The sequence below is a fragment of the Grus americana genome, chromosome 1 (genome assembly GCF_028858705.1).
Source record: "Grus americana isolate bGruAme1 chromosome 1, bGruAme1.mat, whole genome shotgun sequence".
NCBI classification, from domain to species: domain Eukaryota; kingdom Metazoa; phylum Chordata; class Aves; order Gruiformes; family Gruidae; genus Grus; species Grus americana.
In genome coordinates, this window is record NC_072852.1 from 212,005,722 (window position 1) to 212,021,297 (window position 15,576).

General features: G+C 38.0%; 1 protein-coding gene across 26 annotated transcripts in view; it reads right to left on the reverse strand.

The window, feature by feature from the left end:
• DLG2 (discs large MAGUK scaffold protein 2) overlaps window positions 1-15,576 on the reverse strand; it is a 1,065,252-nt gene that overhangs the window by 275,897 nt on the left and 773,779 nt on the right. For 22 of the 26 annotated variants that reach the window (XM_054813806.1, XM_054813778.1, XM_054813779.1 and 19 more), the window contains one exon: window positions 1,767-1,922. The exons of the other annotated variants lie outside the window; for them this stretch is intronic. In XM_054813806.1, the coding sequence (XP_054669781.1) occupies window positions 1,767-1,922 (156 nt within the window). The remainder of the gene's footprint in view (window positions 1-1,766; window positions 1,923-15,576) is intronic. 26 annotated transcript variants of the gene reach the window in all.

Genomic DNA, 15,576 nt, shown 5'->3' on the forward strand with positions numbered 1-15,576 from the left:
AGAGAATTATGCCTTCAGGCAGCAAAATGGCCTAGTTCTATGAGCTCGCCAGGGCTCCACTGATTATTGGCATCTGAGTATCTGATGTGCAGGAAGCAGCCTTCACAGATTCACCCTTTTCTCCCAACCTATCCCCATTGTCCTGACACTCCTGTCTACAGAGATTGATCATTTAGCAATGGATTGCACCTGTCTATGGTTAGGAAGTCACAGTCTAATCCTCAGTCCTGCCAATACACAACTCTATGGACTCAAATTCCCCTAGAACCCACTTGTTCAACTTTCTACTTCCTTAGAAAGAAAGGGACCATTTTAAGAGCTGAATAAGACATTTTTTTATAATGATCTCTCCTCTTGTCTGTCTCTAAACACACAGAAGCACTGTGATGCTTACAGGTAAATTGCTCATATGTACTCTGTACCTAAAGACTTGAAGTAATTTTACTACTTTTTGGCTAGTTATTTCCTTTAAGATAATTGCAGAGAAAGTAAAATATTGTGGATAAATCTGTTAGAGCCTGGTGCCCTTCTGGAGTTATTTATACCTTTATAAAACATTTCCCTTATCAGTGTTTTTCATCCACATTTGCACTGGCCTGAACAGCTTCACTAATCACTTTGTCCAGTGATTGAGCATCTTTTCACAAATTCTAGAAGCTACACGGTTTTCATTAATAAACTGACAGTTCCTTCCTGGTCTTACCACATCTGTTGCATTCTCGACTAGTATTTGTCTTACTGCTATTTTAATTTAGCTTTTATTTCATAGCACTGCAATGCCTTTCACAGCTGTTTTTCTAATCCCTGGGGTTTCTTTCCTGTTATCGTATCTTACAGTAGTTTACCATTTTACTTCCCACTTACACACTTCTGCTCTCCTCTTCCCACATTACTTTTTTCTTTGAAAAGTTTTTTCTGTGGAAAAAGTCTATGATCAAAGCACCAAATTCAATTGTTTTTCTTCTACTGTAGAATATAAAAGATGATAGCTTTTTTCCTGACAAAGGAAACACTCAACACCTTCTTGAAAACTTGTGCCTAACTCTTCCTCTATCTCCCAAGTCTTGTTTGCAAGTAGTTTACTACTACCCTAGTAGACTATAGAAGAATAGCTGGGTTATACCAGCATACAGTTTTGGATAGTATGTTTTTCTCTATTAAATATTTCTCAGGAGGCAATCACTGACAATAGTTTATAGCAAGGTCTTCCATGACTTCAGTTATGGAAATGTTCACAATTTTAGGTTTTGCTAACAGTCCTCTCAGAGCACAGCTAGCCTAGATGTACACATGTACACCATGACTTGGTGAAGGTTGTGATTATTTTTTGCTCAATTTCTTCTGATTGGCTTAGGCAGCCACCCTCTAAGCCCAAAGATGCTCAATGAAAAAGTATGCACAACACAGAAATAAAATGACTGAATCCAACCAAATTACTACCGCTGTCAGTGTAGTCTTAGTCATATTCCATACTCGGAGAAATAAATACTGAATTCAGTTGTAAAATGTGATACATATTATGTAACCTATTTTAGAGCACCATTCCAATGGATCAAAACATTGCCTGTATTCATCACTGGATTTTGGATGACCAAAATTATATACCGAGGTAGCATATATCTTCCAGTGGTGCAGATGTGAAAGCATGGTTAAAAACAAGCACAAGCTGTAGAAAAAGATCTATGGTGAAGATGCAAACTATGAGGTAAATCTAATGATGTTCATGCACTCTAACGAAGGAGGTGAGGAAGAAGCGCATGCAGTACCTGGTGATCTCAGAGTCAGGGAGCAGGCCTACGTGGTAGTGGGGATAGGGAGCTGTAAGAAGGAAGCTTTTGTCACACTCGACAGGGGAATAGTGCCTAGGAGAAGGTGGTTTATCACACAGTTTGTTCACAGTGCTGTAAACAGGTTCAGGAGGCCTGGTGATACAGAAAGAGTAAAAAGATCAGGTGCGTATTAGTGGCCGAGAATATAGAGAAAACACAGCAATCAGTTTCAAAGCATGCATAGCAAATCTGTCAAGATCTTTTCAGTAGGGCTTTTCTGACAAGTAAAGTGTGCTGGTAGGGGAAACATTAGAATTTGGTAACAGCATTACAGCATACAAGCAACTGCATATAAAGATACAGACAATATAAGTGGGCCATAAAACTGGCTTACGGGAAGTGTGGCACTGAAAGGGAATATCTCGTCTCTGAACATTAGTGATGAATATTTCCACATACTCTGCTTTTTTTTTTTTTAAATCTAACAACATTACTTCTGCACAGCTTTCTGTGATCTTAATTTTGAACATTGCATAGTAGAAAATATGATGTTTATTACCTGACAACAGGTATTTTTTACCCGTTAAGATAAAGATGAAGTACATATTACTTGTTAATACAACATACTCCCGCCCCAATGAACTGGGGCTGTGCAAGTAGAGCAGTGGTCCAAGTGAGCCATATCCTATAATAACACTGATGGTGACAAACTGTAAGCAATTCATCTCATTGGCAGGCCATATCCTATAATAACACTGATGGTGACAAACTGTAAGCAATTCATCTCATTGGCAGGTAATTCATTTCGTTTCAAGAGTTCTTTGCTTTCTTTTCAGATTCAACCTTCAAAATCTGATTATGCAGACCACATCTCAGTTAACCTCGTTGACAAGGCCACTGCTATCACACTTGCACTGCTGCTCCAAATTACAGACAGAAGTCTGCAAAGCTAGATATGAAGAATAAGATCCTAAAACCGACACTGAGAGGTCACTTAGCATTTATCTTCTGCTGCCTAGAGGCCAACCGCTTGGGAGAGGCAATACTTACCATGAACCTCCCAGGGAGCCGCCTGGGAGGAGGGGATGCAGCCTTTAGTACCAACCAGCCAGGGATCCACAGGAGACAACCAGCAAAGAGTTTTCAAAAAAACCCGCACCACGCAGTACATTTCCTGCCATGCAACTTCTCCAGCTACTGCGTTGGCCCCAGCAGATACCTCTGGGCCTACTGGCAGAGTGAAACTTGACTCATAATTTCCTGAAGTTTCTGATCTAGAGAGTGTCAAGATGCAATTGCTGTCATATCCTCGCTTCTGCCAGAAGATCCAGGGTATGCCACTGTCTTTAATCACGGCAGTACAGCATTAGCTAGATGAAAATCTTATTTCAGAAGCCTGAAAATATCAAGAGGCCAAGCAGTTAATGAAACTCTTTTTGTTCTTCTGGCTGCACTGTGCCTCACATGGGTGTGGTTTTTGCTGTGACTTTCACAAGTACCAGAATTTATTATGGTTGTGGATGCACCGGCAGATACAGAGAACGTATTTTCCCCTTGTTGTTACTTTCTGGTTTTGTCCTTTAGGGGAAAAGGAGTAGCTGCTTTACTTAAAAATTGGTCTCACTCAATGCTAATAACATTATTCATAGCAATCTGACATATGATTTGAGAACTCTCTGTGCCTGACTTTCCCAGGGAAAACTTTACAGTTAAAAAAATGGCAATTTAAGATTACCAAATATCAAAATAGCAAAGTTGTCACTCATTTGGTTATAAAGTGTTCTGTCAAGAATTTAGTAAAATCCCTTTAAAGATGTTTAAGGCAGCAATTCTTTTTTATCAGCATATTTCACCCTTGTTTCAGAGGGTTGCTTTAATAATTTATTTACTATATCAATTGCTGCTTTTAATACGAAAAATCCAGAGAAAAAAAACATTTTTTATTTTAGACCAATACTGCCTTTTATTCTCTCAGAAATCACTTTTGATTTTAGGCAGTACATTAATGAACAAGTACAAATATCAAAAATAATTGATGCTTACTATGAAAACTGAAGAAATATTGCCCCTGTACAGGAATATGAATAAAACCTGGAGATTTCTCCATGATTTAAAACACTAACCAGTCAGTGAACAACTTTCTAACTTCCTATATTTAAGTTACTCATCTTCTCAGAGTGGTAGATGACATGAGAGTGTTGCTACCCCTGGGATATATTGTGAATGCTCAAACTACACTGAGTCATCAGTGAGTGCCCATCCAACCTTGTGCTGAGACACAAACCATGCCACAGAGATAGACAGATACGAGGGATTGCTATGTTAATTGACAGTTACAAACTGCTACCAAAAGCAAAATGAAGGTAAACATTCAGCATCTACCTAGATACTGAGACCAAATTAGTCCTTCAAATATAACCACAGAGCCCTAACAACATGTCTTGCGAAGCCCAGCAAATTTTAAAACATTTAGTATTTTTCACTCCTTTCAGTCTTGCTGGATGGTAAGATATCAGACAATTGGAACAAGCCTTTCTGAAGTCACCATGCTGACGGATGAAGTCCTCTGCTCATTGGTATTATATGTGATGCTGTGACCTAGCTAACAACATACCCCTCGTAACTGAGCTGAAGAGAGTTCTTAAGGTTACATCCTGCAACAGACTATCTTCAAATATCCTCCTGACTCCTTACCTTCTCTATGGCAAACTAGTACTTAGCTACAACACTGCCTACCCACTTTGGAAGACAACAATCTCAAATTATAAAAATAAAAAAGAATAAGAAAGACCACCTAGCTTTATTAAATGATTCTTCTTATGCAGCATTTTCTCTTGTCATTTATATTTCTCCTCACTGGAAAAGCGCAAAGAACTTCTATCCGATGGGATCAGCCCACCCGGTAAATCTCGTCTTGCATACCTTCTTCTCCAGTGCTATGACAGAGACAGGTTGTCTCCTCTCAAAGCACGGGAAAGGAGAATGTAAAAGACTGCTATTTAGAAATAGTCACCTCAACTTTTCTTGCAAAATAATTAAGAGCCAGACTGAATATAAACATTGAGGCCTTATTTTATGATGCATTAGTTCTTCAAATGAATTTGAAAACATGTACCAGGTCATTTAGCATGCTGTAAAAAAGTGTAAAAGCTAGATACATTATTTAAGGTTTGATTCATTGTAGTTTATTTGCAGTTGTATCACTTGCAGTGATAGCAGGTACAGCTGTCTTATTTAAAATAAATATTAAGCAATTTTTGTAATTTTTAATATGAGAAATAACAAAGAACTACATTATGGAATTTATTTTGTCCATCATCTTAATTTTTCATAATACTTATGAAAAAAATTCACCTGAAAATGCCAAATATGTGAATATTACTGTATACTTCTTGGATAATTGTAATACCTATTTTAATGAGCAATTATCCAATATAAAAAAGAACTAACTGCTGCTGTAACGTCTTATTTAGCAGATCTGCTCCCTTTCTGTCTTTAAACTGTTTATTTAGTGACAGATATACATTACAATTCTCTGTCTTTATCAGTGAACTAAACCGCAAGCTCTGTGATAAATGAGAGCAGCAACTGTTAGGTCTAGATGGACAGCAATAATTAAGTTAGCAGGAAAATCTGGCATGCAATAGTAGATGAAAGGCAACAGAAAATTAAAAATAAGTAGTAGCATAGCTGTGCTTGAGCATGCCTCAGCAGATAATTCAATCACAGGAGAGAGAATCGAGTCACTCAGTGCCACAAGGTAAGCTTTTAAATGGTAGTATGAACAGCAGATAGTCATAAACTACTTTTCTGGGGAAAAAAAAATAAAAATAATTGAAAGCTGGAATTTTTAATCAGTACAGACTGATCGTGCCTCTGCAATGAGGCACAATTGCCACAGGAAGGTATAACTAATTGGTGGAAAACCTAACAGTAACCGTGGGAGGTAGAAGATTGATCTGACACTGGTTTTATTTATTTATTTCATAACAGATTGTGTAAAGAAAGCAAATCTTCCTAGTTGTTTGTAGTCCTTCTTATTCCTTGTTTGGATCATCATTGTGTTATTGTTTCAGGCTGCCTTTATTGCACAACAGAAGCTACAAGGAAATGGCATTATTAAAACCATTCTCTCCTCAGCATCATGCAGGGTCCTCAATTTAATTTTAACTTCTTTTATTGCAGAATCCTGTTTGGTAGGGTTCAGTTGCCAACACATAGCACATTAAATGTTAATAGTTTCATTTTTGGGATTTTAAAACCTTTTATGATATGGAGAGAAACCAACTAAGCTCTCACAGCATATTGAGTATACAGGGCTACAGCCAGGAAATGCCAAGTTCAATCTGAGAGAAAATAAATCTCACAAACCTACAAGTTTCCAACGTTTTTCTTTGAGTAACAATTTTTAATTGACCCAAGTTCAGTAAAGACAACTAATATGTTAGTATTGCTAACATAATGTTGCTGGGAAGTGTGAAAAGAACTGTCTTTAAAAGTATGTCACTATTAAAATAAAAATCAATGGCAATTTAATACAAATGAACTCTTCCACTTCTAATAACCAGTGATTTGTGTATCTATATGTCTTTTGACATTTTTTAATTTCTTGTTAATATAACCTTCTTGAAGAACCACATACCTTATTGTTCAATAGGTTTATTTAGAATTGAAAGTTGATTTTATTTCATAGGTTGTGTCTTGGCAATTCAAATAAGACCCAATCACTCATATGACATGTTTACTTCAACTAAATGAAAGACAGAGAAGGGGTGTGAAAAGCTGGAAGAAAATACCAGAAGTACGGTACTGTAGTTCTTTCCGGAAATCCTTCTATAATCAATGATTTTCAGCTTTTCCATTAATAACTGCTATTTTCATGAGCCTTAAAGTTTTTCATAACTGAAAAACAGTGCTGAAGATCCCAGCAATTTTTTTAGCACAGTAATGAAGAGTAAGGATTGCCTTGTTCCTCGTAACAATACTATTTAAACATTTTAATCAGGTTTTCAAATTAAATGACCTACAAGCAGGCATAAGTATAATTTAGAACTTCTAATATTCTAGACCCAATTCTACACTCATTATTCTTAGGCATTAGGAATTAGGAAATGAAATCACTGCTTAATGTGAAAAAAAAATCAGTAATGATTTTCTGTTGCAGCAATGGAAACGAAGGCTCTTTCACATCGGAATGGTGGGACCGTCAGACCACAGGCCTACTCCCTTGCAGTGCCTTTTTGGGAAACAGGGCCAGTAAAGGCCGGCCCTTCCCTGCTCAGCTGCTGAAAATCAGCAGGTTAGGGACCATGGAGGCCAGAAGCTAAATCCAAGCAAAGTGCGGTTAGTGGGCCTATCCACCATGAATTTGAGCACTTATCTGTCTTTGAACATTATATATTCTTCCCAACACCCTGTGGCAATGAGTCCCACAAACTAACCATGTGACATACCCCAAACCCTCTACTTTTGTGTACTGCAAGCCTGTTACTTGGCTGCACATTGATAACATACGGTAACATTTCAAAAACTTCTCTTTTCTGTATTTTAAACTTGGCACACTCTTGTATCTGAGTTGTAAGAAAGTGCTAATAGTAGGTGCCTGTTGCCTTCTCTGTGTCACAGGTACTTTTGCAGATGTCTGTTCTATCTCTCTCTGACATCATTTTTCTATACTGTAATTACTGGTTATTTAGCTCTGCCTGGAAATCATGCTACACCCTTGGTCATCTCTGTCACCTTCTTCTGGGGCTTTTCCCAGTTGCCTCCGTGTACTATTGAAGACTTGGATGTATCATAGATTCACTCAGAAAAAAACATTATGTTTTGCACTCTTTTCCTTTCCTATCAGAACCTATTTGCATTCTTAATTACCCTTCTGACTGCTTGTGACTACTGAGCCGACAATGTCACAGAACCAACCACGGTCACCTCAGGGTGTCTTGCTCAAGTGGTAATAGCTGCTGTAAGAGTCCATGTCCACGACACCTGTAGTATGTACTGAGGGTTATCTTTTTCCTCTGTGCGCTCTTAAACGTCGCTTACCATTTCTGTGTGTGTTATCACTGCCAATCTTACTATCTCATTTCAAAAATCTCCATGCAAGCACTAAAGCAGATTCCGAAAGTTGATTTATTTTTGTTTTAAAGTGTTAAGTAACAAGTAGCTTCCACTATCTTTATTAGAAATAGTCAAATCCTATTCCTTGGGGATCTTGGACAGGCCTGACTGAATACGTGTGGATTACTCAGGACATAACAGATTGTCTGGTGCCTTGACAATAACTAAATTTTTACTTTAACGTAAATTATTCTCTCAAGTTAAGACTTGTTATTTAAAATAAATTTGGGGTAGCAAAATGAAATCTTATGATAAGCAGACAATTATGCATTTTTAAAGTTTAACAATTAGTTTAAGATAAAATCTGTGTATTCAATACATGAAATATAAAATAGTTGTTCTGTAATTTAGCAATTTCATGCTTCATTGAAGGAACGAACAATAACAGAGCCAAGAAATGCAACTATCACTTTTTTTTCTACAAAGCAGTTGACAGGCATTCTACAAGTAGACATTTTTAGCATAACTAAACACTGTACTTGTATTTCACCAAGGGTCCAATTTCAGGTTACACAGAAACTTTTTTTTTTCTTAACATTTGACGTGTAACCTGAATAGTGTTCTTTTCATTTTTTTTTTTAATAATTGCTTACATTGATCAAACACTAAACCAAGAATGAAATCCTGTTATGGGATACCATACTGAATTCAATATAATCATCAGCAGAGTTGCCAACTTAAGAGCTAGAGCATGAGAGCTCTACCTGGTGAGCGATGGGGAGTACCAGGAGCAGCAGCAGGCTGTCACCTCCAGACGAACAGGCGATGCAGATGAACTATCACAACAGACTGCCTGGTGGGATCATGCGTGTGTCATACAAACCCCAGAAACCTGAGTTCCTCTCCATTTTTCTAGAGAGAGATGGCCCGAGTCTGATCCTGCCAGCATATTATCAGCAACTTTTCCTACCTGCTCTCTATCTCTGTGCCTTGCCCCAGTCTTCTTGCACAACTATCGATTATCCCAAACCTCATGTCTCACTGAAGGAGCTTCTGGTTGGGCAGTCCTGAAATTCATTGCTGCTCTCCTCCAGGCTATTCTCCTCCTCTGCTTCTTCATGCCTCTTCACCCATTTCTCACTTATGTTCTTCCTTGTCCTAAACTCCCCTTCCAAATCCATGTTTTCTTACACAATAAATACCAGCGTTCCCTTCCTGAGATTTCCATTCTCACACAACCAGTGACAAGTTCTCCCTCATTTTCACACCCAATCTCACCATAATTCCCTGCCAAACACACTCCCCCTATTTCTCCAGTCTCTTCAATGTTAAAATCTCACAGGAATGGGCATTCAGAGCACAGAACAGAATCACTCCTGATTATGTTTCTATTTCAGAGAGAACTGGAATAAATAAGTAGAGAGAAAAAATAGTTTTGGCCATACAATGCTGCACTCAATCATGTTGGCTTTTTTAAACAATCTAGTCACTATTACAAAATTGTGAGAAGCTTAGATACACCACAGCGTGAGGATGGAATCTTAAAGAATTCTACTGCAAAAAAAAAAAAAATTATTAAATACATTTTGGAGGATAAATGAATTTCAGTTTTTCCAAAGACTTATATTTTTTGGCATTTAGATAGATTTTCAAAAATGCAGTAGAAATACTATGCGGATTCAGTTTCATCAGCTCCCATATTTCAACACCCTGAAGCTATGTATGGAATATTACAGTATTTAAAATATAATACAACCACAATTTTTAACATAGAATAGAATAGAACATGAACTAAGCCATGTAATTCTTCCTCCATTCCTCAAATGACCAAGCTGCTGTGGCTAAAAATAAATGCAATATAATTTGATGTTAATAGTGATGATTGATTAAAATTACTTTTGAAATAATAGAAATAATATATGCTAAATTTTAAGCAAAACAAACTTGCAAATTTTGCTATCCCTAGATAAGCAAATCCAGTCTCAGACAAAAAACTGAGCGTAAAAATATTAACTTGAACAATTGGCCAAAGTTACAAGTGATTTAACAGGAAGACGGACTCAATGATCTTAAATGTCTTTTCCAACCTAAATGATTCTAAGAATAAATAAAAGGCATTATCGGTCTCCCCATATTGCTATATATAATTTATTCTCTTTAAGGCATAGGTGATGTGCTGGGTTTAGATTAGGCATGGTGATATGATTGCTGAAAGCTCATAATTACCTGTCATGTTCATATAACTGTATCAGTGTACTTCTACGTATCTTTCACTCATCACTTCTATAGTAACATCAGGTCAAAAATATGGTGTAAAATTCACCATCTGAAAGTTCTACCTACAGTACTTGATGATCTTCATCTGGGAAACACGAGTTTCAACTTTGTTGCCTCACAAAAACAAACAGCAAACTCCTTTCAGTAAATATACACTTTTAAAACACGCAGAATATTTTGTCAATGGATGATATGTCAACTCTTTAAGCATCCCAAAGGAACAGTTTTCAGGACTCATTACTAAAAACTGCAGTTCTGTCTTCCTATTGTTGTACTTCATAAAACCACTGTCAGAAAACTGTTATTGACAGTTTTATAACACACAAACCATAATATTAGTTGTAATGATTCAATAGTGAAGAGTCAACTCTGTGTATCAATACAAATCCAAAGGTGTTTCCATAAAATATCCTTAATTCAACTAGCAAGCTTATGTAAGTAAACAAGAAACCGTTGAGGAACATTACTTTCAACACAGGGAAAAAATCCCCTGAGACTTCAATTTAATGGTTCTCTTTTTTCTCCCTTCCAATCCCCAGCACCTCCTCCTCATCCAGAAAATGTTATTTTGCAAAGATGCATGTAAAGAAATCAAACAGGCTTTTCACAGCAAAACAGATAACTCAGACAGATTTTTCATCCATGAATCTTTAATATCTAGCCAGAGTTAAATGTTAAAGTGAATTTTTTGTCAGCTGAAGCACAGAAGTTTGACGTTACCATTTTCTGAAGTTAAAAGGGAAGTAAAAACCCAAGATGGTACTTCTTTATTTTTATGGATCTTTTGCCTATGTTGTTCATTAAAGGCAGAAGGAATGAACATCTAAAAGCTACAGGATTTTTAGACTATAATGTCAATATTTCTGGAAATAGGAAGGCAGACTGTAACCTCTCTCTCAACTGTATTAGTAATGAAAGTTCCACAAAAACACTAAACCAAAAAATCACTTTTTTCTTCCTACTATCATAAAAAAATTTGGTTGGAATGCATGTCTATGGGTCATCTCATCCACTCTTGTGCTTGAAGCAGGATTATTGCCAACACTAGATCAGATCATCTATGATTTAATCAAGCCAAACTGTAAAAATCTCAAAGGGTGGATATTTCACAACCCTTCTAAGCAACCTGCTCCAGCAGTACTCCACCCACCTGGTGTATTTTTTTCTTCTCAAATTGAAATCAGAACATCCAAAGCCAACACTTGTGATCACTGGTCCTTTTCTACTGAGAAGGGTTTGGTTTCATCGTCTTTGCTACTGAGTACTTATAAGGTGGTCTCAGATTGCCCCTTAATTTCTTCTTCACAACATTAAACAAGCCCCAGTTTCCTCAACATCCCTCTAACCTCCACATGATTCAGGATTTTGAGAATCTGTTGGACCCTCTCCTATTTTTCCACATCCCTCCTGAAGTAGAAGAATGGGAACTGGTCACAGTCTTCTAGAAAATAACTTCTTTTTTCTTGCTGACCATGCTTCTAATATAGCCTAGTATGCCGATTACCTGACTGGCAATGAGAGTGCACTCCTGGGTCCATGTTCAGCCTGGCACCTGCTGTAACCTCCACGTTATTTTCAATGAAGCTGCAATTCAGGTGTTTGTTTCATGGCCCGTACAAGTGGGTGCTGCTGTTCCACCTGAGGAGCAGACTTCTTCTTACTGAACTTTATAAGGTTTCTCCTGGCCCAGTTCTTGAGTATATCAAGATCCCTCTGGAATACAGCTCTGCCATTTGTCATGTTAACCACTCCCCTTTAATTTATTATCCTCTGCAAATTTGCTGAAGGTGCATTCTGTGTCATGATCTAGGTCATTGATGAAGATATTCACTGACGCCCAGGGTATCCTGAGCTACTCTGCCCATCACTGAGCACCTGACAGATGTCAAGTGATGATCATTACCCTTTCAGCCTACTGGTTCAGTCAGTTCCCAACCCAGTCTCTTCTTTTAGTCCACTCTTCCTAAGCTTTGAAACAACAGTGCTGTAGGAGACTGTGTCAAAAGCCTTACCAAAGTCTGCCGTTGCACGCAAATGAGCTGGGAGAAGGCTAACGAGCAAGATGACAGCATATAATCCAGGAGATACCCAAAAGGTTATCCAGAAGGTTTCCAAACCTTTACAAATATTTTCTTTCCAGCTATGGATTAGTTGTATGTGTTTATCCAATGCTTTCTCATGTTTGGATGAGAGGCTGCTGGAGGAGTTTCAAAGGGTGCTCCCTGTGTTACAGCTGCTTCTGCCCACAGAAGAGGTAAGAGAAATACCTTTGCAGTCACTCCCCAGGGCAACTAGTGGAGAAGAGGAATCACCATGTGCCCTACAGCAGATCCCAGACATACATCTGTGGCAGTTATGGCATGGGTCAGGTATGCCTTTGGAGTCAGCTGTGTTTTCACCTCACGAAGAGGCATTCCTGCTCAAGACAGCACCTGTGCTGTGGCACTGCTTTGTACAGGGCAGCCACTGCTCTCCCCTTATCCACACAGCTAGTCATTTCATCAGGAAAGGCAACTAGGCTAGACAAGCACACAATTTGCTCTTGTAAATCTATGCTGACTATTTCAATTACCCTTAAATGCCTGGCAAAGATGATGTTGAGTACTTCAGCTTTTTCTATATTGTCTGTCATTACATTGTCCTCCCCCTGCCATTCATCAGTTTTTCCCTTCATCAGATTTTACCTTCATTTTTGAAACTAGCACACCTGCAGAATCACTTTTTGTTATCCTGTATGACTCTTTCTGCAGGTTTTGGCTGGGATAGAGTTAATTTTCTTCATAGTAGCTGGTATGGGGCTGTGTTTTGGATTGGTGCTGCAAACAGTGTTGATAACCCAGGGATGTTTTAGTGACTGCTGAGCAGTGCTTACACAGAGCCAAGGCCTTTTCTGCTCCTCACACCACCCCACCAGCGAGTAGGCTGGGGGTGCACAAGGAGTTGGGAGGGGACACAGCCGGGACAGCTGACCCCAATGACCAAAGGGATAGTCCATAACATATGACGTCATGCTCAGCCTATAAGTGGTTAGGGGAAGAGGAAGGAGGGGAAAGGGAAATTTGGAGTGATGGGGTTTGTCTTCCCAGGTAACTGCTACACATGATGGAGCCCTGCTTTCCTGGAGATGGCTGAACACCTGCCTGCCGATGGAAAGTGGGGAATGAATTCCTTGCTTTGCTTGTGTGTCCAGCTTTTGCTTTACCTATTAAACTGTCTTTATCTCAACCCACAAGTTTTCTTGATTTTACTTTTCCCATTCTCTCCCCCATCTCACCAGCGGGGCATGAGCGAGCAGCTGTGTGGTGCTTAGTTGCTGGCTGGTGTTAAACCATGACATTCTTGTAAGTCTTAGCTCAAATCCGTGAGCTTTCTGATTTTGTCATTAAGCAATCAAGCAATGCTTGTCTACATATTGCATTTTAGGTCATCAGAAAGCTCTTTGCTCAGCCAAGAAGGCCTGCTACTGAATTCCCCTCCTTCCTGCTCAACAGGATGGTTCATTTCTGAGTTCTCAGTAAGTTTTATTTAGAAATCATCCATCTTTCATGGAACTTATATCTCTGTGGCAGCATCTCAAGGTGTACTGCTTAGCAATTCTCCAAAAAGGCTGAAGTCTGTTCTTCTGAAGTCTACAGTCATAACTTTTTGACTACCTTTCCAGATTTCCTTTGAATCACGAACTGACCCAGCTTGTGGTCACTCTGATCCTAGCTGTTCTTTATCACCACGTTTGCCACTAGTTCTTCCCTTTTCGTAAGCAGCAGGTCAAGCAGAGAATTATTCCTGCTTCTCCCCTCCAGCAGCATTAGGAAATTGTCAGCAACACAACCAAGGAATCTCCTGCATTGCCTGCAAAATGCTTAAATCTTACTTGAAACTAAAACAAATAAGGACTTGCAGAATGATGATGACTGTATTGATACAGCTACTTGGCGTAGAGCTTTTATCCACTTCTGATCCCACATTCTACTAACCTGAAATTGTGTTATTTTATTTAAATTTTAAAAGGTCACAATCTTTATATAAAATACAGGAAGGCAAAGCTTCCATCCAGAGTGGATTTAAAATTAATTCAACAAAACAAAAAGTAAATAATGCCTATCACTGACAGCATTTTGGGCTAATAATATACACAGCATTCAAAAGCTCAGTAATTTAAAGACAACATCTAGCTTCATTAAAACTTGTGGCTGAATATGATTTGTTACTTTTCTATCCCTTGTGCTCGGATTAAGGTGGTTTTTTGGTCATAATGTTATTAAGTGAAAGTTGTATCAAATTTTTTTCAGATGTAGATTCAATCTCAGACCAAAAAATACAAGTTTTTGTCAAAAGAAACATTTTTCTTGGGCAAAATGAAAGTATTTAGGTTAAAAAAAGAACTGGAACAAAAAAAGAAAAACAAAAAAGTAAGAGAAAGTGGACAAATTAAGTTGACTGTTCAAGCATTTAAGCATTACTGATAGATTCATTATAGCAAGTAAGTTAGAAGAAATCTTGTCATCAGCCTCACTCAAATCACATGTAGAAAGAATTACAAAATTGCAAATGCTTCTTATAGTGGAGAAGTTACTGTTCCAAATATTTTTAGCTGGCACAAATGAAAATCTGCCAGAAGTGTTGCCATATTATGACTGCATGGGTAATAAATTTCCTTATGTGATCACCATGTAAATTAGCCCTGAAAACCTGTTATAGCAAGAACCAGGTAGTTTTAATGGATAGCACTGCAGTAGTTGGCAATCATCTTAATTATAAAAAAAATTATGTGAGGAAACCCAATTATAAATGCTGCAATCAAGGGATCTATAAGTTTCACCAAAATTATCAATATGGTAACTATCCTCCCAAAAGATTTTAAACTTTCTAAACCGGTCAGCAACAAAGACTTTCCAAATATTTTCTTATTTTAATGGCAGACTCATAAGCAAATCCTATGGCATCGCACAGAAAGAGTACCTTCAGTATTCTCAGTTTATAGCTGTGAAAATCACTGTGAGAATTAACTGTGGCATTTTTAGTAGTCCCACTTGAATCAATAGGCAATAACTAGCTACACGGACATTTGAAAAAAACAAAGGCTCAGTATCATTCAGGGGTTAAACACTTTGGTTTTGAAGGTGAGAGCTTCTTAGTCATTGTAGTCTGAGGAGAAACCTGGTCTCCTGGCTCTTGTTCGGGTGTCTCTCAGATAGTGCTGTATGATGTATGTCCAGTGACGAAAGGCAATGGCGAGAACTGCCATTTTTCTTACGACTACATTCATTTTATCTTTATGCTTTTGTATCCTAAGTATCAGTATAGCATAAAACCTATTATCACTAACATAATTAAGTCCATAGTAGCCTCCTCCTTTTCAATAGTCGAAGTAAATACTTGTTTAGAACTATGAGATTTTCATCCCATTTGCTCTACTGCATTCAGAGTCTGCTCCTATTACTCGACACCTTTATTTCTGCCATTGCCGCAC